The sequence below is a fragment of the Polypterus senegalus genome, chromosome 1 (assembly GCF_016835505.1).
Source record: "Polypterus senegalus isolate Bchr_013 chromosome 1, ASM1683550v1, whole genome shotgun sequence".
Taxonomy (NCBI): Eukaryota; Metazoa; Chordata; class Cladistia; order Polypteriformes; family Polypteridae; genus Polypterus; species Polypterus senegalus.
Genome location: NC_053154.1, coordinates 89,543,144 through 89,569,940, shown reverse-complemented (window position 1 = coordinate 89,569,940; position 26,797 = coordinate 89,543,144). Strand labels below are relative to the sequence as shown.

The following is a 26,797-nucleotide window of genomic DNA, read 5'->3' as shown; positions in this document are numbered from 1 at the left end:
TATAAATAGCCCTTAAGCCCAGTGTTCTATGAAAAGGCAGTGGCAAAAGCATGGGGGAAATAGAAGAATTTTACCAAATACCAAGTGGAGGCAAGGAAAACGTATTATTTTATGGTTTAAACAGTGGTATAAGCAACAAAAGGAAGCTGATCGAGTGACATAAAGTGTCGGAGAAACTAGAAAGCTCAAGTTCACAAAGTCACACAGTGCCCAAAAAAAAAAAGAAGTTGTCAGATATCAAATTCACCGTGAAAAGGCAAGTTGTAGCCCACTGTCAGAGTGTCATACACACAGAGTACAGAGAAAAGAAAAAAATAGGGACACAGTGAGAAAAAAGCTCGAAATGTCAACTTTAATCTCGAAATTTCCACTTTAATCACGTAGTTTATTTTGTCATTAAAATAGAACATCATAAACTTCCTCATTAAATCGTTTACTTAACTAGTTTCTCCAATCCCAACGTAACTAAAGTAGCACGTTAAATACTTTGTTTTGTATTTGATCTTCTATGTGCTCTATGTGTGTGAATCACTACATGCTTCTTAAATGGGCTTTCTCTTACTCCGACTGGAAATAGGATCCATTACATTTCTGATATTACAGCTCTCTGAATAATTAAAATACTGAGATGTATCCTTGATGTCATTTTCATGATGATAGGACATTAAACATGGGAACACGGTGGCGCAGTGATAGTGACGAGCCGGCGCCCTGTCCAGAGATTGTTCCTGCCCCCCCCTCAAGGTGTTTGCTGTGCCATGTGCACCCTTCGATGAAATAATTTATTGCAGCAGTACTGTCTCTTTCAAACGCACTAGCCTCCAATTCCTGTCCTTCCTTTTCTTTCTCCAGGTAACCAATCGCCACACAATCAGCTCTGTAATAGATGTAAAGCCATCTGTAAGTTTAGAACACCGATTCTTCAAAACATTTAAGGAATGTTGAAATATCTTCATAGTACATGTTTCATTATTCTATTCATCTGTCCTTCCAATGTCGCACCAGCCCCAGCAAGAATCCAGCACGAAGCAGGAACAATCCCTGAACTTGCTAGCGCTGTGACACCGTGTCCTCACGTTTAATTATTAAAAATATAGATTATTTAAATGATGTTAACATTTTATCTGTACAATGTAATAAGCATATTTTGCTGCAATTCACCTTAAAAATGATATTGTCATCATATGTAAATACACGCTTTATAAAGTAGCTCAGGTTGTGCAATATTATAACTGTATCGCAAGTTTACAGTAAGGTAATAGTACTAATAAGTACAAACAGTTCTACAAGGAGAACTTGATGGACTGATTGAGTGCGTTTATAGCTCTTGGGATGAAACTGTTTCTGAACCGCGATGTCCCTACAGAAAAAGGCTTTGAAGCGTTTGCCGTGTGAGAGCAGTTCAGTAGACAGTGCGCATGGCTAAGGCAGCGTGTGCTTGATGCTGTATACTGATAATTCTCTTTCTGATCAGCTGCTGAAGAGCTGTGATTCCATACTTTGATACAGTGGGATAAATAGTCTGAGTGGTGCATTGAGAAGAACAATGCTAAAGCAGCTATGGTATTTGGAATAGTTTGGCCATTCCGTGGACCATTATATTGTTACAGGTTAATTACAATCAGATGCCTTAAACTAATAAACAATATGTGGTTAATTTCAGTCTATTTATAAAGCCATATCAAGGATGTGGATCTAAAAAAGAAAGGGAAACCACACTTGAACAAAAACATTGCTTTGATGGTGGGTGGCTCCAGTTTCCAAACCAAACGGAGAACTTGCATACGCCAAGCATTTAGCTGGCGTGAAAATGTGTGTGGCTTTACGCCAAGTTTAGGTTTTATACATTTGAGCGTGGAAACCGGAGTGCGCAACATTTTTGTGTGTATGCACCGTTTATACATGAGGCCCCTGGTCTTGTTTATAATTTAAAGCTTTAAAGGTTATTGGTCCATCTTTTATTCACATTACATTACTAATGGGTTGCCATTTATTAAACAGATACTTCTGTGCAAACCTTATCTGGAATGTTTTTCTTCTGTTAGGAATCTTTTGTCATTTTTTTGTACTTTAAATTCATCCATTGACCTTGTACATCATATTCAACCATTTTTGATTGCATTAGGGCAGCTCTTATCAGAGGAGCAATGGTCACAAGGCAGAAAACAAAACTAAAGTCATCCATCTCTTCAGACACTTCCACCAACATTTTAAATTTAGACTTACCATTCAAGCTAGCTGCATCTCTTATTAGTAATTGTATAATTTTATTTGCAATGATCTTTTCTGTACTTGCTATTACGCATCATTTGTAGATATGCAAATCAGTAAAATGTTTAATCTGTGTATGACTAGAGAAGTAAAGAGTGCCATAATGGTAAAGTAGTTTGTTCTGCCTCCTCACACTCCTTTGCATGTTGGGAGGTTCCTGTATTGGTTTCTGCTTTACATCTGATGCTGTCAGGATAGACACTGGGCAAAGTGACTCTGGATATGATATTCAGTAAGTGGGTGGATAAATGGGTGGATGGACAAGAAACTGATAACACACAAGTTTATTGTTAAATGCTAAATACCTATAATTATATGATTTTTAAATGTGATCCTTTTTGTTTTTAGGTGTATATGCACTCTACTTTACCCAGGGATCCTATCAAGTACGTTTGTATGTTGAGGAACCTATCGGTATGCCTATTTTGCAAGTCTATGCTTTGCCAGAAAGAGACAATGAAAAAGCCCATTTTTGTATCTTTGGAAGCTTGACATTTGATGTTCAATCATGGTTTTATATAGATGAGCTGAAAGGAATTTTATACCTCAATAAGACTCTTGATCGGAATGACTTTGCATATCTTGGTAAGTAAACTACTTTTCCTAAATTAATATTATAAGAAATTGACTAATTGTATTTGTTCAGAGCAATAATGTTAACTTGGCTATGACTAAAGAGTGCATTCTTTAAATATTAGACCCTTTTAAATCATTTTTTCTATTTTGTGCCACCTTTGATCCTGTTATTTGCCTGTGCAACATTTTCTAGCCAACAGATCAATTACATAAATGCACAAAAATGCATATGCATGTGTACAATGTCCTTGTCTTTAAAATGACTTATCTGGCACAAAAACAAAAGTATAAATAACAGTTTGGTGAAATACAAGTGTCTACCTAATATTAACCAGCTTATAATGAGCAAAGTTAATATCCATGTAAAATTCTGATTCTCTGACAGCAGCATTTTGAACATGTTAGCTCATATTGATACTTCAATCAAGAAGTCCATCAAAATGTGACAGTTTGGTCAACACTTTATAATAGAGTGACAGAGTATTTCTGAATTATTAGAAGACAGTAAAGTTTAGGAACATGGGCTTAGAGAAACATAGATGTACATATGAATAATTCCTTTACCTAGAATCAATATCAAAAGAATTAGACCAAAAACATTATATGCATGGTGTGCCAGTCCATCAAAGGGCTGTCTACTGCATATACCCACAATCACACAGACTGTTGATTTTCAAAAGTCCAAGACATGATTTTCATGCCACCAAGACTGGTGACAAAAGAATAAAAAACACAGTGATTGCTAAGTGTATGAGCCCTTGTCAAATAAATTGAACAAGAAAACCTTAAAAAGGCACCTGCCTGCTATTTTTACATAATTATTGTAAGATTTGTTTTTTTTTTATTAATAATCAATAAGATGCCCACCCAAGAGGAAGCCATAATAATGTGGGATTTAAAAAATAAATTTAACTTTGGTTGGATTGGCGATTTTAAATTGGTCCTAGTGTGTGCTTGGTGTGTTTGTGTGTGTCCTGCGGTGGGTTGGCACCCTTCCCAGGATTGGTTCCTGCCTTGTGCCCTGTGTTGGCTGGGATTGGCTCCAGCAGACCCCTGTGACCCTGTGTTCGGATTCAGCGGGTTAGGAAATGGATGGATGGATGGATGGATGGATTTAACTTTGGTTAATTAATTATACTGATAGTTAATCAAATACTTTGGCAAGGCTTCTACTATTTACTTTATTTTTCTCTGTTGTTGAATGTGGGTCTCCAGCCTTTAGACTTATATCAAGGTAACTGAAGCCCACTTGTTTTAAGAAACAGAAAAATACAATTTATCGAAAAACACAAGGATTAAAGAAGTATGATAAATGCATATATATACTGTATATATATATATAATATTTATATATATTGACATATAAGATAGACAAACATATACAGTAACATACAGGCTGGCTGTTTACTGGTTATTTAAAGTTCTACTTTATCTTGGCTCAGATAATTTTAAGATGCCAAGTATTTATGAATGATGTCCGATGTGTGTGGAGTTATGCTTTGTTTCTTCATGCGTTGGAGTACACTCTTTCTCTTTGCTGCTTAATCCTTGTCAGTGCAATGTTGCTCCTTCCTCAGCTCGTCTTTTGCCACTTCATGGGGAAAAGACATTAGTTATTCTGTCCCAAGAGTTTATATGCCAAAGTTCCTTTCTTGACATAATGGCTGCTCTTAAACAGAAAGGGCTCAGTGTTTAGCTTGGCAGGCTAGATCTCAGCTCTCAGGCTTGCAAAGAGTAGAGTTTGTTAGCTTCCACTCTCCAAGGAAGTGGCTCATATCATTTAGGTTTAAGGATAAGGATTCAGAAGTTTTCAGTCATTTTTAGAGTTCTCCCTCACTGAGAGAATCACAGAGAGGGTGCCCTGAAAAAATACCTAAAAGTCACTGAACATGACTTTCTCTCCATCTACAGGTATTTCTTCTTAACAGTTCTCTCTGTGAAAGATAAGTTACATTAGGTTTTAAAGGAACCTCCTGATTGGGATCTACACTGGCAATCAGAAGGTTGCTGGTTCAAATCCCGTAAATGCCAAAAGGGACTCTGCTTTGTTGAGCCCTTGAGCAAGGCCTTTAACCTGCAATTGCTGAGCGCTTTAAATAGTGAGAAAAACACTATATAAATGCAAATAATGATAATAATTATTATTATTATTAGTAGTATTATCTCCAGTTACAAAATCAATGTATTTTAATAGGCAAATGTTTCTGTCAATCTTAGTTGTCATCCTTTGAATTATAGGTCTTTCTCCTTGCTTTGGTCACTTTTGCGCTTTCTGGCTCAAGAAGTCTGCAAAGCAGCCTCTGGAAAGATGTCACATCACATCTGATTAACACCTTTGTTGTCAGATGAAATTCAGGCACATCCTAATACAAGCTGGAGTGCAGTCACTTAGTTTGGAATGCAAATAGAGGTTTTGTGCAGCTGAATGCTTGCATCCCTGTTAAATCTGCTTTCTTAACAGGCCTGGTGTGCCATTAAAGCCTAGCAGAATGGGCAATGCCCACTTTGTCCTACATTGTGCATCAGTTAAATTCAGTAAAGGGTGTCATGGTGGTTCTGTGGTTAACTGCTTCATAAATCCATCTTCTTGTATTTTAATTTCATGGCAGGTTGATTTCTGTATAAAATTCCAGTCTTGTTCCCGAGGACCATGAATTGTATTCAATAGGTTTGAAAATATTATGTTAATATATGAAGATCAGTTCTAATCAATTTAAAACGTTGCCCTTATGAGATGTTACAACAGAAAAAAAAATCAATAAAAATCTTTACCAGGAATAGTGGTAATGATAAACTGGCCCAGTACATGTAACTATTACCCTTTTGGTCATTGCTAAAATGAAAGGCTTTGATGACCTTCCTTTAAAGAGATGATAAGAGAAAATGAAGGCAGGGTCAAAGCAGAGGTGAACATCTATCATATTTGTTACAACAGACCGCAATGCTCAGTAGTCATGTTGGTTGGTACACAATAACATCATAAAATCCAAAGTAACTAGCAAATTAAATTATTATTTTGTTATATACCTGTTCTACAGCTGAAGTACTGGTATCTTATATGACTCTCTCAGGATAATGCAGTTAGTCAATCATGGATAGCAGGCTGGTAGGCTTGTAGCTTTCAGTCCAACATCTTAGCCAAGGAGTCACACAGCCTGTTTGTACAAATAGGTACCATTTTCTGGTTGCAGTACAGCCAACACACGGGATGCATCTTCTGAGGGTTTTGTCATCAGCCATTTTTTGCAGACATAGAAGACAGTAGGACACCTCTGAACCTGGGAAATAGTAAGCATCGTGTTACTCTACACATTAGTATATAAGTAACTTTTCCCAGAGACTTAATGGAGCTTTGGATATTGCCTATTTATAGGGTTACACATTGGCAAGTTGCGTTTTATATAAAATTTTGTCTTTTAACTTCTTTTCTACAACTTGAGTGTATGTGTGTGCGTGCGTGTGAATTTAGAATATATGTTTGACGATGTGAAAAATAATCTAATTTTGTTTTCTTTCCTTAAAGGAGGAAGACTAAATTGGGAAGTGCTGAAGTTCCACCTATCCATTTGTGCTTCTCCAAAGCCTATTGGAGACAGCTGTTGTAAAGAAGGCATTACAACCTTATTAGCCTTGTATTTATCCAACACCACAGCAACTCCTTGCAGAGAACTGAAGCCACAGCAGCTGTGTCTGCATAACAGTGATAGCAATCCATCCATAAGGGAAAACAAACTTCCTGGAATGTTTTACCAGCTGCAGTCTTTGCCTTTGAAGTATAGGTGCCCAAATTATGCAGTTAATTATACAATAGAATCAGGTATGTTTATCTCTGAAGATAGTTCTTGTAGAGTTTTTCATTATTATTTACTAGGAAACACTCAGACCTCTGGTCCTTCAACAAAGGTAGTTCATGCTCTTCTCATGAAAACAGAACCATAGTTACTTTTATGAGGGTGCTGACACCATTTACTACGAGTAGGACCTAAAGCCAAATTAAGTGGCAGAATTAGCCAGCACTTCCAGTTCTTGGGTTGCATTACATGTATCACGTCATAACTTCTCAGTTAAAACCAAGATTAAGGATCAAGGCCTTTGATTTACGAGTTTCTGCATGACAGAGAAATATATATATATATATATATATATATATACACTGTGTGCACAATTATTAGGCAAGTGAGTATTTTGACCATATCATCATTTTTAATGCGTATATTCCAACTCCAAGCTGTATTAACTTGAATGCTTATTGGATTTAAGCACGTCAGGTGATGTGTATTTGTGTAATGAGGGAGGGTATATCAAGGTGTGCAGAATTATTAGGCAGCTAGTTTTCCTCAGGCAAAATGGGCCAAAAAAGAGATTTAACTGACTCTGAAAAGTCAAAAATTGTAAAAGTCTTTCAGAGGGATGCAGCACTTTTGGAATTGCTAAGATATTGGTGTGTGATCACAGAACCATCAAACATTTTGTTGCAAATAGTCAACAGGGTCGCAAGAAACGTGTTGAGAACAAAAGACGCAAATTAGCTGCCAAAGATTTGAGAAGAATCAAACGTGAAGCTACCAGGAACCCATTATCCTCCAGTACTTTCATATTCCAGAGCTGCAACCTACCTGGAGTGCCCAGAAGTACAAGGTGTTCAGTGCTCAAAGACATGGCCAAGGTAAGGAGGGCTGAAACCCAACCACCACTGAACAAGAAACATAAGTTGAAACGTCAAAACTGGGCCAAGAAATATCTGAAGACAGATTTTTTCAAAGGTTTTATGGATATGAGATGAGAGTGACTTTGATGGACCAGATGGATGGACCTGTGGATCAGTAATGGGCACAGAGCTCCACTCCAACGTGGAGGTGGGGTACTGGTATGAGCTGGTATTTTTAAAGATGAGCTAGTTGGACCTTTTGCATTGAAGATGAACTCAAAATCAACTCCCAAACCTACTGCCAGTTTTTCGAAGACACTTTCTTCAAACAGTGATACAGGAAAAAGACCATGATTTTTATGCAGGCCAATGCTCCATCACTTGCATCGAAGTTCTCCACTGCGTGGCCAGCCAGTAAAGGCCTTAAAGATGAAGGAATAATGACATGGCCCCCCTTCCTCATCTGACCTAAACCCTATCGAGAACTTGTGGGCACTTCTTAAATGCTAGATTTACGGGGGAGAAAAACAATACACCTCTCTGAAGAGTGTCTGGGAGGCTGTAGTCACTGCTCCACAAAAAGCTGATCGTCAACAGATCAAGAAACTGACAGACTTCATGAATAGAAAGGCTTATGACTGTTATTGGAAAGAAGGGTGGCTATATTGGTCATTGATTGATTGATTTATTTTTTTTGAAATGTCAGAGATGTTTATTTGTAAATTTTGAGGTGTTTGTTTATTATTCTCACTATAACAGATGAAAATAAACAAGTGAGATGGGAAAATTTTCATTTTTCCTTTAGTTGCATAATAAATCTGCACACTAATAGTTGCCTAATAATTGTGCGCACATATGTATTCCCCTGATGATGTTCACACTCACATTTCCATTGTGAAACATTCAGGTTTCAGGTTTATTAACATTTTGGATTGACTGATAGCACTGTGTTTGTTCCATATTAAAATTAATCCTCAAAAATACAACTTGCCTAATAATTCTGCACTCCCTGTATATATATATATAGGAAAGATGCATAAGGTTGAGTCACTCTGAGGTTCAGTCGGACTGCCCAAGATTGCAGTGTTTCCTATTATGAAGGATTCAGGGAGGAAGAAGTGGGTCCAGTTGGTCTGACCACAGAAGTGATGTCATAGGTGGAAATACATCAGTTTTCCTTTCTGCAGAAGTAAAAGAAGAAGAGAGATCGTTATTACACATTGCCCCCTCATATCTCAGTGGAGACGTACATTCACATAAGCCATTAAGCTTATATATATATATACTGTTTATGCCTGTACATATGTTTTAAAATATTTTTTTAGATTACAACTTCTCAGGATTTTGTTCTTGTCTGCTCTACTGAAAAGATGTATCCTCAATAAGAGCAGGTCCCAGGATGAACAAAGACTTCCTGTGAGGCTGGAGTCTTTATAAAGAAAGACGTTGAGGGAGCAGAGATATAGGGGGAGGAAGCAGAAAGTGACTTAATAAGTCCACCAGAGAGTTTTACAGGAATCAAACAAGTGGTTAGTGCCAGTTTTACATCCAAAACCTTCCCTGTATATATATATAATGTCCAATATTTGCTCTAGTTAATTGTTCAGCAACCTAACAGCCTTTGGGTGGAAACATGCAAAATGATCTGCAGTGCTTTTTAATCGTAAGCTGAGCAGGTGCAAGGATCTAATGCAGCCAGCGATGATGGACTGTACTGAGTACCTGCTGAAGTTCATAAGAACAGATGGAGAAATGCAAGCTTTCCTAGTCATTTGAAAAAGAAGAGCTGCTTGTGAAATATCTTGACAAGAGCTGAGTTGTACTATCATCATATTGTAAGAGATGGCCACTCATGAAATTTAAACCAACTCACCCTTTCAACAGCATCCCCGCTGATGCATATGGAATTATGGTCTGCCTTCTGCTTCCTGAAATCTATGACTGACCCCATGATTTTGTAAAACTGTTGTCCTTAAACTACTGAGTCAGCAGGTAGACCTCTTTTCAATAAGCTGTCTCATCATTGTTGGTGGACAAACCCATGATAGTGTTATCATCTGGAAAATTAATAATGAAATTGGAGCTCTCTCTGGCTTTATAAAAGTAGATGAACAACAAGTATAGAAGAGGGCTCAGCATACTACCTTGTTGAGTACATGTGTAGAGGATCAACATGGAGGATATACTGTAGTGCCTGCCTATTCGTACATGCTGATGTCTTTAGGTTAGGATGACCAAAATCCATTTGCTGTGGGTGCCACTAACTCCTAAATAGAGAGTTTTGGTGGTAAACTTTGCTGGTAAAACAGTGATAACTGCTAAGCTCTAATCTATAAATAAGACTCTGGCCTAAAACGTTTTATTATTCCAGTGTACCAAGATGCTATGAAATGCAAGAGTTATTGCATCCTGGTAACTGGTTGTAATGATATGCAAACTAGAGGTGATCATGGCTATGGAGTATTTTCTTTATTTATATACTTTGTATTTAGAATCTCTATATTTTAAATCTATATATCTCTATTTAAATATTCTGTTTTGTTTTTAAACTACAAATGTGTTTTTGTAAATTATTTCTCATTAATACAGTGATTAGCACTAGTACCTTTTAGCTCCAGAGGGCCGGGTTTGATTGAGGTCACTACGTATGTGAAATTTGCACCTTCTCCGCATATGGGATTTTAGATAGGTAATCTGCTTTCCTCTCACATCCCGCAGACTTATGTGGTAGGTTATTTTATGACTCTAAAATGACCCTGGGTGCATGACTGTTGCCTCAGATAGACTGCCAAACTCTCTAGGGTTTGTTCCTATCCTGTACCACCTCTGTCCCAGCATCAAGACTGAGAGTATTTGTAGGAGGGCTACAAGAGATGAAAATAAAAAAATTCCCGTAAGCTGATCTGCATAAAAAATACAGAGTGTGCCGCCCTTCATTCCTTTATTTGGCATAATCTATCTATCTATCTATCTATCTATCTATCTATCTATCTATCTATCTATCTATCTATCTATCTATGTGTGTGTGTGTGTGTGTGTGTGTGTGTGTGTGTGTGTGTGTGTGCGTGCGCGCTAATGTTTATCCATCTGTAATGTGATTACTCCGAAACTACTAGGGCTAGAAATCTGGTCTTGATTTTGGTCTCAAACGAAAACTTATGACATACTACATTCTGGAAATCCAAAAAATCTGAGGTGGCAGCAACCTTTGCAAAGTGACCTGTGGTTGTGTGTTTGTTACAGCAAAGTGATTGAGAAAGTAACATAGCAGAAAGAAAAAGAAGAGCAGCAACATATGCTGAGTGGCAAGAAAATTGCAGAAGCACATCACAGAAGGCAATTAAATGTAAGAGTGGAAATGATAAAGGACAAATGGAAGAACAGACCTACTTTCTCTTTGTCTGTTAAACTTTTTCTTTCTTAGCTTTTTTTTGACATCCTGATGATATGTACATAATTAAAAATTACTGTATTGCAGCCAAATATTCCTCACAACCGTCAGGCTTTCTTGAGACAGAACTACAGAGCCTTTCATGGAGCATGCCCCAGAGGAAATATTTTATGAATATATTTATACAGACAGGTTAATGTAAATTTCTTTGATAGAGTTGACTCTATTTAGAGTAATTGTATTAACATATAGGTAACTGACACAAGAATAGAAATGCATACATAACTGCCACGCAAGCCACCAGAACAAATAAATTCTACCTTTTTATAGAATTGTATTGAAGGAACATGGCACTGTTTATTTATGAAAAATTCCATGAGCTCATTAAGGTGGTGGGAAACAAAGTCTCTAATGTCACACCAGAATCTTTTAGTTGAGCAGAGCTTCGGATGAGTTTATTTGTTTTGAGATCTGGTAACTGGACTGGCCATGGTATATTATTAGATGACAGTCATGCTCTTTACACTATTTTTTGCCATGTGGATAGGGAGGATATTGTCATCCTTTAAAATTCCCTCATCATTAGAATAAAAATGGTTTAGCATAAAATGAACTTTATTCTCCCTATTAGCTTTCCAGTGATTGTAATGTATCTTGCCCCCTAAGAAACTTAATAGACCTAAACCATGATATGAAAATGCACCCTACACCATGAAAGAGCAAGTAGACAGCTGCTCTGTGAGAAAGGATTATTCAGGCTTGTACAATTATTTTGATGTGTATCACAGATCTATTTGTGTGCTTGTTAAGAACAAAATGAAGATTGACTCAACTGACCAGATGAAATCATATTCTGCTAAAATATCTAAGAAGATATAATGCTAGCCTGTCAAAAGTAGTTAGGAACTGAAGGCTTTTTATTTGAACCAGTAAAGGTTCACTCACTTGCCACTACAATTGGTCACCCCAATGCAGAGTGTCAAAAGTAGCTATAAAATCAAGGCAGTATGGACAGAACCACATGGATTCAAACACAAAGTGCAATATAAAACAGTTCTAAAATGGTTTTGGAACCTGAAATGCAGCATCTTCATAATCAAGACCTTAAGCAACACAGAGTCATTTGAGTATGTCAGTACTCAAAATGAAAATGTATATGGTGTTATCTGCCCTAACATTTCACTTTTCAACATTAACAGTTTGTTTAATCTCTAGTTAATGCTATTATACATCTTGGAACTGTTTAAAACTTTTATAAAAACAATATTTGTCTTATATTTCCGGGCATGGTTACATCTCTTTCTCATTGGACGTATAACGCTGCTCGCATTGAGAACGGGGTGCGGTTGAACGCACGCTAAGGAAATGGCGACAGATCATCTGCTGTCTTTCTGCTGCTGGCGAGCTGCCTGTTCTGCTTGTCTCACTGCCCAATCATTTCAAAGCCTGTACAGCAGATGTCCTTTTGCCACTTCATGTCTCTGCTGTTCGCATTATGAAGAGGGTAGGGTGGGCAGGGTGGCTAAATGCATGCTAAGGAGAAACGGTTGGATCATCTGTTGGCTTTCTGCTGCTGGTGAGATGTGTGTTTTGCTTGTCGCTTGTCGTTGTTTTAACAGCTGGGGGCACATGAAGCGTGTCTGCCAAAAGCAATCCAACATCTGCTAGGTTAGATGTCAGTGGACTTGTTTTAAATGATGTCTCACTGCCTTGTCTCTCGTGATATTGTAAAAATAATACTTGTCCTTTATTTCAGGCCCCAGGCATGGTTAAATCTCTTTCTTGCAAGACATATAACGTTGCTTGCGTTGTGAAGGGGGGGCGGCTAAACGCATGCTGAGGAGGTGCCGTCAGATAATCTGCTGTCTTTCTGCTGTTGCACTGCCTGTCGATCATTTCAAAGCCTGTACAGCAGCTGGCCTTTTGCCACTTCACCTCGCTGCCATTCACGTTGTGAGGAGCAAGGGGGTGGTTTCCCGCAAGGAAAAGCGGTCTGATCATCTGCTGGCTTTCTGCTGCTGGTGAGCTGCGTGTTTTGCTTGTCATTGTTTTAAGAGCTGGGTTAGCAAGTTAAAGTGTCTTTTGCGGGACTTTAAATTGTCTTCCGAGAAGATCACGTCTTGTCTCCCTCTCAAACATTTTTTTATAATAGAGAGAATATATACTGGAACATGTTCAGACTATATTATAATACTTATTATAGTGTATACATAATAAAGTAAACACTAATACTCCCCTGCTATACTGAAGATGTAGAATACCACACAACAGTGGTAGCCATTATACTTAGTCATATACCCTGTTAATATCTAAATATACAGAAACTCTATAATTTGTTCACATATTTTCAGACTGCTTTCTGCCTTCTGAGGATACCTGGATCCATTATTTTATTACTTACATTTGCTTGCATTTTTAGCACCTGTAATTACTCCCTGCTACTAAATGCCTGTGCAATTGTGTCATAATATACTGAAAACACACTTTAAGCTAAAATATTTAAGTATGAGTCAATTAAGATAATAAAATGTTCAAAATATATATTTTATTAAAATATTTTCTGAGTTCCTCTAATTTTACGATCACAATGAAAATGCAACCTATCATTAACTGATTTGTAGATTCTATTACTTAAAATTAAAGCTATGCATTTTTGAATCATTCTTGATAGGGAGTGGAAATGTGTAGCATTTTGGTGAGATATGCATGTAAGAATTTCACATAACAATATTTCTACTACTACTTAATTTTCTGTGCATGCCTTCTCTGTAGGAGCAGAGTCAAGTGTTGGATAACAAAAATACTTTCATAAAATGAAATAACTTGCAATGTTTTTATGTTTTGATGCCATCAAGTTTCAACAGCAGAGCCAGTGTGAGTAGGACATGCAATAACATCATGGATTTGATTTTCTAAAAGAAAATGACTGTAAGTGTTTCTAGAGTGTCAGTCGAAATCATGCCAATAACAAAGAGCATCTCCAACTAACAGTGCAAAGGAAAGAGTGAAAATGAGCTCAGCTATGTACATATTTTGTATTCTATATATATTAGTAATTTGTCCAGCTTGTCATGGGTTTACCTTGGTGAACTACTTGGCTTTAAAGGTGCAGCAAGGAGTTTAACCCTTCTATGCATAAAAAACATAGTTGAGGATCTTTAAAGGAATACTCTTCCCAAAAGTAGTTATTCTTTTATCTGTTACTCACCCTGTGTTGCTTGTAGTGGTGGCCGTGGAAATGAGGGCTCAATCCCATTTGAATGTGCTTATTGTTCTTTCACTGTTTGGATTTTTCAAAACTATCTATTTAACAATATTTTAGCAAAAATATTTGTTTTTGGACACTGTGAGCATAAAAGTAGGCAAGTGACATGTGGATTATGCAACATGAGTAACTTGAGATATTTTTAATGAATAGTATGATACTGTTTGCTGTTATCCAGTCCCATTAAAGTCTATGATGTCACTGATACTGTAATCCCTGTTCTTCATTTAAACATGAAATTTAAAAAATTGCTTGGCCGTCACTACAATTAACTTCACATTAAGTTATCATTTCTGGGTGGAGTATTCTTTTAAGCTTTATTATACAAAATTTGAGCATCATGTACAAAGTAATCTGCCCTTCCATTTTCTTAACCTGTTTTAATCAGTAATAATTTTGAGGAGCTGGAATGTATACAGCAAAGCTGCTTTTGGGTGAAACATCAATTCATTCACTGGTCTTTGTCTATTTATTGATTTAACTGACCAATATAATGGCTTTCTAATCAGCTGCAGACTAGTATCAAAATCATCTTGATGGGCAAAACTCTTAACCAATTCTTCACTGTTTTCTCTGAATTTTAGAGGATTCCCTCCCATTCATATTGAATGGTTCTGAAGTGTATGTGGTGTCACCCTTGGATCGAGAGGAGAAAGAAACACACAAACTCCTGCTGCGCTGTACTGTACAAAATGAGTTTACAGTAACACATGTGGAAGAGACCCTCACCATCACGGTATACGATGAAGATGACAGGGGCCCCTACTTTCCTAATGGCACTGACAGCACAGATGTAGTTGTGGAATATAATAGACAAGAGGTAGGCTTGTATACTTTTTTTAATTGACACTCTTACTATCTATACTAACATTTAGACTGTTTGCTTTTAAATGATAACCTATGCCAGTATTTATACTTTAACAAAAGCTTTATTACTAGTAAAGTGTGCTGAAATGCAACTCTGCAAAGCCAAGCTTAGTTAATGGTATTCACTTGTTTTATTGTGAAACGTTTTCTGGATGACCCTATCCTAACTTTGTTATGTAGACCAACAGATATGTTCTTGTAAGAAAGGAAACAATAAAGAAAAAGGTTAGGGGCATGTCTGTGACCCCCATATAATGTATACAAATGAAAGATTCTGATAACGTCTTTTCAGACACAAGTCCAAAATAGAACTGAGTAAATATGGCAAGACCACCGGTCATATGAGTTCCAGGCAGGAAGGGTCCAAGAGGATGAACGACAGAAGTGACGTGAGTGGTGGAATGGCTGTCAGTCTTCTATTCTGCAGATGGAGGAAGATAGATGGCATTTGTACACAGCGCCAACCCCTGCTTTGACAGGCAAACACCATCACCAGAGCCCCTATGTGACAGTCCTCCACCTCAACTCTTGCCCTTTAATCTTTTCATTCACCTGGCCTAGCAGGAGACATAGCCCGCAGCCACAATAAACTTGGGACTAAATGGATCTGTACACAATGGATAGCTTCAGCGTTTCACTTATCCTATAAGAAGACATCTTCTGTTTTTCATTTATACCCCAGACAACAGGACAGAGCAAATATTAAATGCAAGTAAAAGTAAGCAGGTTATAAACTGTTATTCATTCATTATAGTCTTTGACATTTCTTAATATTCTTAATGACCCTAAAAGTGAAAGCAAATAAAAAGGCAAGCACGTGTGGCAAATCACCATATGACCTGGAATATTTCAGGAGCTCTTTTAGACTATGCTGGCCAACACCCCAATTTGTGTGGCTTTGAGTGTTTGAAGGTTACATTGCTGCATGGGTCTTCTTGATGTTCCCTTCTTCTACTCCTTCCTGGTGGTTCTCTTCAATTTGATATATATTTTTACTTTAAGCTGATGACTTGTTAAAGCTTTCCAGGACCAAGGTGAACACCCACAGACCCTCTGTGTCCATTGTCATTTTGACAGACCATATTAGTCCATGTTCACAAGTTGTGCATACTTAAAGGTAACAAATTATTCAAGAACTTTGCTTTTACACATTTGGAAAGTCCAGAAAATGACCAGTTCACCATTTAAGTTCTGACCTTTGTCTACTCTAAATCCTACTTATCTGCAAATGATGCCTGTCTGCCCTTCAGACTGCAGAAAAAAACCCTCTCTGTAAAACTACATTCTGTCTGTCACTATTAACACTTCCTATTTTATGTGGCTAGCTAAGCTACTTTACTGAGATCAAAAGTTCAAGAACAAAATAAAATAACTTAATGTCCTAGGACTGTGGCAAAATGTTGCTTCTGCCCGTGATTTATTGTTTGTATTTATTTGTGTTTGCTGATTTTGATTTTTGAGGGCCACTGGTTAGTCATGCTGTTTCACAACTTCAAAGTCACTGACACATCAGACTGTGGCATTCTGTGCTCTCCCTGTTTATCCTGCATTACAATGATGTGAAAGTTATCATAAACTAAATGACAATTTTAGACTTGCCCAGTAGAAAAGAGCAGATGTGTGGAGGATTAGAATATCATTCTTGGTTGTTTTATGCCCTGTGTTCAGTGTTAATAGTAAAGGCACCAGCTATTTGTAAACCTGTGGTGGAATGTATCTAGCCATGGGTCCATCCTAAGCCCTGTTTGTACAATTGATGCTGGCCTGCCTTTATTTATGTTTCGTCTTTCCTAACACATCATTTCAGATCTTCAGTTTCATTAATTAACTCAGTTAATTGCCTATTACTCTGTCACTGACCCACCTAATCCTTCTTTATCTTAATGTAAATCATAGAAGTTAGGATTTTTTTTAACATTTGCACAATTTCTGTATACTGTGTGTATTATTTTGCTCCATGTAGAGTTTCTTTTAAAACAATCAAATTTGTTTAAAGTTATACTTTATTTTAATTAGAAAAAGTCTGATTAAAGAAGCATTTTGTAGTTAATAAAATCTTTGGAGTTCAAGCTTGATCATATATTGAAATACTTTCTCTTGTTTACTTATCAAACTTTTTTTTATCTTAATCTAATTCATTGTGCTGAAATATAAACTTTCACTGATCAGCCACAACATTAAACCACCTGCCTACTATCGTGCAGGTCTCTTTCGTGCCACCAAAACAGCTCTATCCAAACAAGGCATGGATTCCACAAGACTTCTGAAGGTGTCCTGTGGTATCTGGCACCAAGACTTTAGCAGCAGATCTTTTAAGTCCTATAAGTTGCAAGGTATGGCTTCCATGGATCACATTTGTTTTTCCAGCACATATCACAGATACTTGATTGAATTGAGATCTGGGGAGACTGGAGGCCGAGTCAACACGTTGAACTCTTTGTCATGTTTCTCAAACCATATCTGAACAATTCTTCAAGTGTGGTGGGGTGTATTACCTGCTGAAAAGAGGCCACTGCTATCAGCAAATACCATTGCCATGAAGGGGTGTACATGGTCTGTAACAATCTTTAGGTATGAAGTATGTGTCAAAGTAATATCCACATGAATGCCAGGACCCAAGGTTTCCATGCAGAACACTGCCCACAACATCACACTGCCTCCATTGGCTTGCCTACTTCCCACAGTACACCCTGCTGCCATCTCTTTCCCAGGTAAAAAACGCACACACACCCGACTGTCCACATGATTCATTAAACCAGGCCACATTCTTCCGTTGCTCTATGATCTGGTTCTGATTCTCACATGCCCATTGTTGGTTGCTCTTGGTGCTGGACAGAGGTCAGCATGGTCACTTTGACCGGTTTGTGGTTATGCAGCCCCATATGCAACATCTGTTCTGATGCATTTCTTTCATGGCCAGAAGTTAGTTTTTCAGCGATTTGTGGCACAGTAGCACTTCTGTGGGATCCAACCAGATGATCTAGCTTTTGCTACCCACTCCCATCAGTGAGCTTTGGGTGCCCATTACCCTTTTGGCTGTTTGCCTGTTGTCCTTTGTTGGACCACTTTTGGTAGGTACTAAAACTACACACCAGGAACAACCCATAAGACCTGTCATTTTGGAGATTCAGTGACCCAGTTGTCCAGCTGTCACAATTAGGCAATTCAGTATTATTGGAAATGAATGGATTTGTATACAGATGGTGACACAGCATATCCTCTTGTAATTTCATTGACTGTTGACTTTTAGAAATGTTATATGAGTATGATTGTACATTTTTAAATCTTTCCACAGAGAAAGAAAAAAGTTTTTACTTTATTATGTGTGTAAATTGAAGAGTGGTTTGTGAGCGTGTCCCACTTGGAGCTTTGAAAAATTGTTGAAAACGTGACATTTGGTCACCGTTTATATACTCATGAAGCCATGTGTTGCAGCCGACGTTATTGTATATCGCTGCTGGTACCGCCTGTAACGTCTTATATACCATCAGTGAGTCAGTACTTATGCTAATGTTCTTATGCTCTTATCTAACTCTCACAAAGGAAGCACCTCAATGTGACAGTGCAATTGTATCCCCACTTCCTGGCCCCAAAAGAATTTGACACGGATTATAACGCCCAAAAGGGATGCCACTAATTAAATTAACTCCAGCCAATAACTGATTATTTTCTATACAGTTGTGCCAGTTTAGAGCAGTTGAGGGCTGACCTATGTAATAGAAGGAAACATACTTGGTATGCTTTAAAATGACATGTTGGAGAGAAAGTCTGCAGCAAACATTATTTTTTCACATAATTAATGTGAAACAGCTGTAGTATGTTGTGCCCACATTGCACTACCCTTCTCAAACTGTGCATTTACATTTCCAGAAGCATCAAAAATTAATGGCTGGTGAGACGAGCGTTTAGCGCTTTTGTAATCCGCTGGATGGTATATGGACAAATTACTGTGTGTTTGACATTTGTGACTCTTTTGCAATAATAACCTTTTGGCTTAGTCAACAAATAACTTAGTTTAAATCATTTGTCTTTCCATGCTCCTCTGCTTTAAAGCCAAGGTGCTGCCAAATATGTGAGGCTGATTTTTTCTTAGCCAACCATTTTCCTTTCTGTGGTTTACTTAGTCTCACAGAGCCAGACGTATAATGAATACATTTGGAGACAAACATGAGTGAATTTTGCCTAAATATGAATGAAAACATTTAAATGGTGCAATGAGTGTCACATTTCTAAACCAATTCAACACCTAATGAAGACAATGCACAAAGTAGGGGTGGTGATTTTGAACTGACAAAGATCAATTATTCTTTTGTTAACTTGGTCTGATCATCTGACCATAGCAGTAGAGTGTTGTACCGTTTTAGCCATAGATTGATATGGCTAAAATAGGGTGAAAATAGGGTGAAATGACACCTTTTATTGTCTAACTAAATAGATTACAAATGCAAGCTTTCGAGGCAGCTAAGGCCCCTTCGTCCCCTTCATCAGATTTAGCAGGGCCAGACGTTTTCAGCTGCCGGTAAGCAGCAGATAATGACAAATTTTAAACCAACATAAATGAATGAATTGAAAAACAAGTAATGTTCAGTCATTGCTTCTCTTTTAAATTTGTTCACATCTGACACAATATAAACGCTATAACTGAACACAATTTGAAGTAGTAGCAATACCATTTTTACTTTTGAAATAAAAAAAATAAACATTTTAGTCATATCTGACTTAGGTACATCTTAAAAGTACATAAAACAAAATAGTGCACACTGGTAGCAATAATATTTGTTTCCCTTTGAAATAAAATACATATTTTGGTCATGTAATAATAATTCTTTACATTTATATAGCATTTTTCTCACTACTCATGCATGGAGGAACAGGACGCGAACCCCTGATCTCTTTACTGGGAGGTGGCAGTGCTGTCATTGCACCACTGTGGTGTATATATGACCCAGTCACATCACAAAGTGCATTTAGCAGACTATCAATGCTATCAAAGCTATTGTGCAAAAACCCATAACAAGTAATAAAAGTAGCTAACACACATGAATTCAATGTCTACTGCACACTGAGGGAACATAGGTTGGTTTTAAATCACCTCATGTGTGATTAGTCATGGCTTTGTTACACATTATGCTGATATAGTCTCTTTTCTGTACTTTCAGTTCCCCACCCATTTCTCCTACTCAGACTCCTTTTATACTGTTGTGAGTACAGGTGTGCTAAATAATTTGTGGAGCTTTAAGCAGGGATGACTGAGCCAATGGGTCTTCTGCACGTGAATGCCTAATTAGCCCACTCCCCCTTTAAGTGATCCGTGGCTGCTTGACACTCTTACACACATCCTCACTAGCGATGTCTGACATGCATTATTTTAAAACTATCTGCATTTGCTCTAATCTGCCATGGACCCCACACATGCCTCACCACAGAATGAATTCCTTCTTTTATACAATTCATTTTTAAATAGTTTTATACAGAATATTTAAACATAATATTAAAGGACTACATTTATGACCCTTTGTACATTCAACATAACACAAAATTTTATTTTAATTTCTAAAGATTATTTGCTTTCAACTTTACCTTAGTGCACACTTTTTATGGCTCATTGAATGCACTTAGCATATCTATTATTCACCGCTTCTTTCGAGTTTGAACTGAATCATTACTCAACAATGAGTCACACAGATTTCATTGGTTTGATTCGCCAATGAGTCACTTGATTCTAATTTATTTGATTTGTGAACTGCATCAGTAATTCTTGGTCACTTTGTCATGTTTCATGCTTTCCAAGAGGTTAATATTATATTATATGTATCACTAGCATGTTTAACATATAATTTAATAAATATAAATGACATATTAAAGTTAAATAAAAAATCACTTATCTGCAATTCATTCAGATAGACAGATAGATAGATAGATAGATAGATAGATAGATACTTTATTAATCCCAAGGGGATGTACTCTGGTTCTCTGGTCCTTCTTGTTCTGGAGTCAATGGGTGATATGGTGCTAACCGGTCCTTATGAAGCACCACCTGTCTGCCCCGTCCATGCATTCGGACCCGGAAGACCACCTCCGAAATTTGGTCCAAAATCTCCCCAGGTCCCTGCCAATGATGGGTCAATTTGGGAGACAATCCCACTTCTGACACCACTGTAACAACTGGTAGTTGAGTATTGAAGTTCTCTGAGCTGAACTTTGCTGCGCACTTCCCCCAAGCTATCGGCTAGCGGAATGCCAGCTAGTTACATTCAACTGGACCCCACAAAAGTTTTGTTTTGTTATTAAATTGATTCACTTAATTGAGCAGTTAGAAGCAAATCAATAATGTGAATTAAAATGCCCATCACTAGCACCTTCATATCACACTTGTACAGTGTCCAGCTCAAAAGCTTCTCTTCATAAATACAGAATATTCGATTGGTCTGATATTGTCTGCTTTACATGGCTAGGATTGATATTGTTGTTCATTTTGAATGCATTGAAGTATGTACGCTCCAAAGGACTCTTTCTACAACTACTTATCTACTACCATGTCCATGAACTGAGAAGAGTCATGGTGAAAATACAGGATGCATTAGTACTTGTAAAAAATAAATTGAGCATCAAAATGTGTGCCTACTCTGGGAAATACATGACATCTGGTAACATTAGATATTATCTTATTATTATTTTCAGTATCCTTCCATAATTATATCTATGGGTATTCCTATAAACAATCCAGTCCCCTTTTTCAGTAGATACTGTATACTGTATGTTGCTCTCACAATACACTTGGACATATTATGATGATTAGTGTGAGAATTATTTCAGATAATTATGAATTGATCATTTAAAATAGTTGTGGAAGAAATTATATCAGATTAAAGATACAGTAGTTTTCTGATAATGTAGACAATGTTTTAACTTAAATTATGGAACTGTGCCTTTCAGTTCAATGACTAAATATCCATGTGAAAAGCTGGAAAGTATATCATTATCACATAATGAATGCTATTATATAAAACACTTTGTATAGCTTGATTTAAGGGGTGTGTAAAAGGAGCACACAACTTGCTAAGAAAACAGTAAATAGCAATCACTTTTTGCAGTTTTTACTTAATTTGTTCTAGTTGTCTTTAGATGACCCTATGTTATAACATAATTAAAGTATTTTATTATTGTTCTTTAACCAGGAATATGCTGCATGTGTACTGTATACTTTGACATATAAATGGTATCTATATGTGCTTAAACATTTCATAGATCCTTTGTAGTCTACACATTGTGAGGAGAAATCATTAGTACATTTTTGTGGGTGAGGGTCTGATTAGGAATGCTAGACTAGGTTCAAGTTTTTAACTGTACCATACAGAACCTGATTCTGTTTTGTTTGTTAATGTCATTACAGGGTGCTGTACTGGGAACAATACTTGTTTATGATGCAGACATTACACCAAGTGTTGAAAAGATCCGGGATAAGTATTTGAGCACAATGCTCACAAACAATCCATGGGTTAGAGAAAACTTCAAGATTGTTCACAATGTTAGAGAAACTGTCTTCAATCACGTTCGAAGTGCCATTCATGAGTACAGTAAGTATTTCTAGTCAGAGCCTGAGACACTCATTTATTACGTATAATATTCACTTAATGTATTTTGTAGAAATGTTTATGGTGCAGTTCTAAAAGCATAGTAGACACAAGACCATATTCAGGCCCTTTTAGAATTCAGAGCTTATGATAAGGAATTTAAGCAATTGTTATATTGTTACTCTTCATTGCAATGCCTACACATAGCTCTATGGCCTTGCTATACATTGTTATTTTCTTTACATTACTGCAAACAGATAACACCTGTTTTCATTTAACCTCCTTGCCGTTAAGTATGACTTTAGCTCAGAATTCTGTACAATTATAAGTAACCACCAGTCACATTTGGGATGATGTACAGTATAATGGTAAGCTTTATAGTGTTAAGCCCAACTAACTCTCAGTACAGTATTTTGCTGCCATCACTGGATAATAAAATCATGCTACAAAACTAATATGAATATTTCTGTGCTTTCTGCCACTTTATGGTAACACTATGGTAATCTATTAATGTTCATGAGATGGGTGGAGCCACAAATGAAAAACAATACCAAACGAAAAGCCATAAAGGCAGTTTTAGAACTGAAATTGAACTATCAAGAGGTAGTGATGACAATGTGAACTGGTCGTCAGATGTTGACATGGAAAATGAAAACCGATGCATGATACGACACTGTAAGACTAAACCTTTGTGATATACCCAGTGAATTTGATCATGTTAAGCATCACTGTTGTGCGACAGCAGCTTTGTGACGAAAAGGCAAAATGATTAAGATCAAGTGCAAGGGCAACAAAGATGTTAGTCCCCTAAACACTGTTCACAAAGTGGCAACTGTCAATGTTCAAGTCTGTGGAAATGTGGAAGTCACTAAGCCTTGTGCTGTGGTAGCCTACAATAACACAAGGGGTGTATGTGGATCAGGCACTGACATTCTACCATCTCATGCTCAAGCAAGAGAAAAAAAATGATAAGAAAAGTGCACAAAGAAACATGCGTCTACTTTCACGTTTATAATATTGAGCTGTGCATTGTTGACATTCTCAAAGCATGTTACATGAAGAATATGTATTAAATCTGCAGTGGGCACTAGGCATGAATTTTGTACTGTACTAACATCGACAATTTGGTATTTACATGTTTCTGTTACACATAATAACATTTTTTAATATTGAGGAAATTCTAATCTTTTAGTTTGTTTTTCCTGGGGTGGACATAATGCTAAAGAGGGGATTCTAACACAATTCAAAGCCTCTTCAAGAGAGTTAGGTTTGGAAGGACGGTTTTACTTTTTTATCATTAAGAACGCTATGCACAGACTCCTGAAAAGACATACATTTCTTCTTAATGCCAAAACACATCCCAATACTTTTCTCTGCTTTTCACATTTAATGTCAATTTTAAGTTAACCCAAGTTTTACAAAGTAGTCTGCATTCTGGTTAGCCAAGCAGTGCAAGCTGCTGTTTTGAATAAATCCATAACAACTATTAAGAATGCACCAAATGTATTATTGCACCGGTTCTATGATGGACATAGAACCAAAAACTTAAAGCAATATGGTGCACTGTCACAGTGAACTGAAGCAATGAAAGATAGCATGTTTTTACTTGGGAGTAATTTAGATAGATTTTTAGTAAGTACAGACAGAAGCTGAAATTTTTGTGTCTTGTAGTGAATGGAAAGAGGAAGAAAGTGAACTGGGAACTACTAATACATAGTTTTTCAAATTAATCAGCAGTTGACTCATTTTTAAATGTATTCAAGTCTTTAAATCCATCCATCCAGATAAATAAATAAACCAGTATCTACATGCTCAACTAACAAAATTAATAGAAGCCTTGGTAAAACACATCTTTTTTTAATGCATTACTGTACTTACATAATCACAACAATGGCCCCACTCTTTTCTAGATGTTCTTGCTAGGTGAGAAGGTAATGCATATATCTTCATCTTTTTTAAAATGGAAAATGCAGCACATATAAATGGTTTTGAAAGGACACTGCAGAAAAATGTTTTATTGAGGACTTAGTTAAATCAGAATGTGGACAACTTTTCAGTCTTGTGGCTTATTTTGAATGGAATTAGAGAAGGTTTAAACTGTTCATGGACTCTGTTCTTCCAGCTCCAACAGTTTTCTTACTCAACTGTTCTCTTTCAGAAAAGTCAAAACTTTGGTCCATCATCCAATATATACCAACACAAGGTCACAGTGACAAATGCACACAGGAAAAATACGCAGGGCTTGTTTATTAATGAATATAGTGGAGAGGAGGGTGCTTTGTGCACTGTGGATTATTAATAATGTCAACTTTTGAACTTTTATCTGGTGTCTGACGTCATGGACAAGGGTTCAAGGGAGCGATAGCGCCCCCTATCTGTCACAAATGTTATTAGCTTTAAGTTTTTTAGGAGCTTATGAATATGTTTCCTTCAGAACTAGAGGTACCCAAATCAAGATATGCCTAGCCTAACACTGATATATGCAAGGGCGTCACATTTAGACTTTTTACTTTGTATCAAGCAAGATGTGGCACTCTGTGTTGCAAAGTATAGTTGGCCTTTTATATCTGTGGTATTATGTTTTATCTTTTTGTGTATGGTTTGTTCTTATGTTATATGTTTTGTTTTGTATATTCTTGCGTTATATGTTTTGTTTTGTCACATTTTCCTTTTTTAATTTATAATATTTTTATAAGAAATAATTTATTTTCAGAAAATAAATTTGTCTTTTCAGTTCTAAAACAACAATTTACAAGAGGCATATAAATCATAATTGAAATTTTGTCATCCCTTGAGTTGATGTGAAAGCTATGCCTCAACAGCATGTATTTTATGTACACTATTATCATGTGTAATTACATTTTGTTATGCGGTTACTTCTTTAATATGACTCAGTCAGTCATTTCCCAGCCTGCAATATCCTAACACAGGGTCATGGGGGTCTGCTGGAGCCAATCCCAGGCAGCACAGGGCACAAGGCAGGAACAAATCCCGGGCAGGGCGCCAGCCCACCACAGATGGCTCAATAATTAATAAACAAAATGTACTGAATGTTAACTAGGTCTCCAAATGTGCCTGAATGTTATGCCATGCGCACAATTTTTACTTGTTTACACTAAAAATTGAGCAAATTTCAGTGTTTTCTGTCCCAGACAGTTTACAGAGGCTTCTTAGAGGGTCGCATCTTTGGTTCAGGTAGTGACAAAAATACAGAAAACTAGATTTTCATTTCTATCCTTCACCTTATATTTAACATGGGTTTTGCTTCTACAGTCTCTTGGAGCCCTGAAACGCTTGCTATTGTAGGTGCTTTGTCTACCCCACAATAACGCATTGTTCTCCTTGAATATGCAGTTCATACTGTACTTACTGGCATGCACGCAGCATCTTTTAACCACAGTAAAGATTGTTTTAATGATATGCTTGCAAGGCATGTGATGCTGATTAAGCAACTGGAATTGATATAGCCCATCTATATTTGATTTTTGTTTTAACACACACTAGCTACAGTCTGGCTTTTTTCTTTCTTTTTTTTGCTGCCTTTACAGTATTTTCTGCATTGCTTATATAATATCATTTACAATATTGTCTCTATTAAGTATCTATCTATCTATCTATCTATCTATCTATCTATCTATCTATCTATCTATCTATCTACTTTGCTTCTCATTTATTAATGATATTTTCACATTTTTCTGTTATGTTTGGGAAAAGTCTATGTTTAAAGAGAAAAAATGTTAAGTCATTAATGGCTGTTCATCTGTTAATTATCTGAGCTACATAAACTGTCTATTATATTTTACAGAGCTAGTGCTAAACAAAAGCATTTCAACTGTAGAGAACCGGTCTTTCCAACTTCCTGTGCTAATTAATGACACAGAATTTCATGAACCTGAAGGATCAGTTACTTTGTTTTTTAATGTGACCATCCTGCCAATTACATTTCGATTCTCCAACAAAACATACCAGTTTATTTTAAACCGGAAAGCTGCACAATATGCACAGGTAACGTATCTGGTGATACATTTTGCTACCCAGTTATTATTGTACTTTCTAAATGGCATTTTTGTTATACAGTATGTAAAGTACAGCAAACTTGAATTGTATTTTTGTTTTGTTTTGACATATTAATAAGGAACATTTCATTTAAAAAGCATACCCTAAATACATTTTGTATGATCTGACAACTTAGCAACCAATATGTA

General features: G+C 36.8%; 1 protein-coding gene across 2 annotated transcripts in view; it reads left to right on the top strand.

The window, feature by feature from the left end:
* Positions 1-26,797, top strand: part of ret (ret proto-oncogene receptor tyrosine kinase) — a 152,132-nt gene that overhangs the window by 77,399 nt on the left and 47,936 nt on the right. For both annotated transcript variants that reach the window (XM_039753135.1, XM_039753136.1), the window contains exons 2-6: positions 2,620-2,856; positions 6,371-6,664; positions 14,736-14,971; positions 22,412-22,595; positions 26,398-26,597. In XM_039753135.1, coding sequence (XP_039609069.1) covers positions 2,620-2,856; positions 6,371-6,664; positions 14,736-14,971; positions 22,412-22,595; positions 26,398-26,597 — 1,151 coding nt within the window. The remainder of the gene's footprint in view (positions 1-2,619; positions 2,857-6,370; positions 6,665-14,735; positions 14,972-22,411; positions 22,596-26,397; positions 26,598-26,797) is intronic.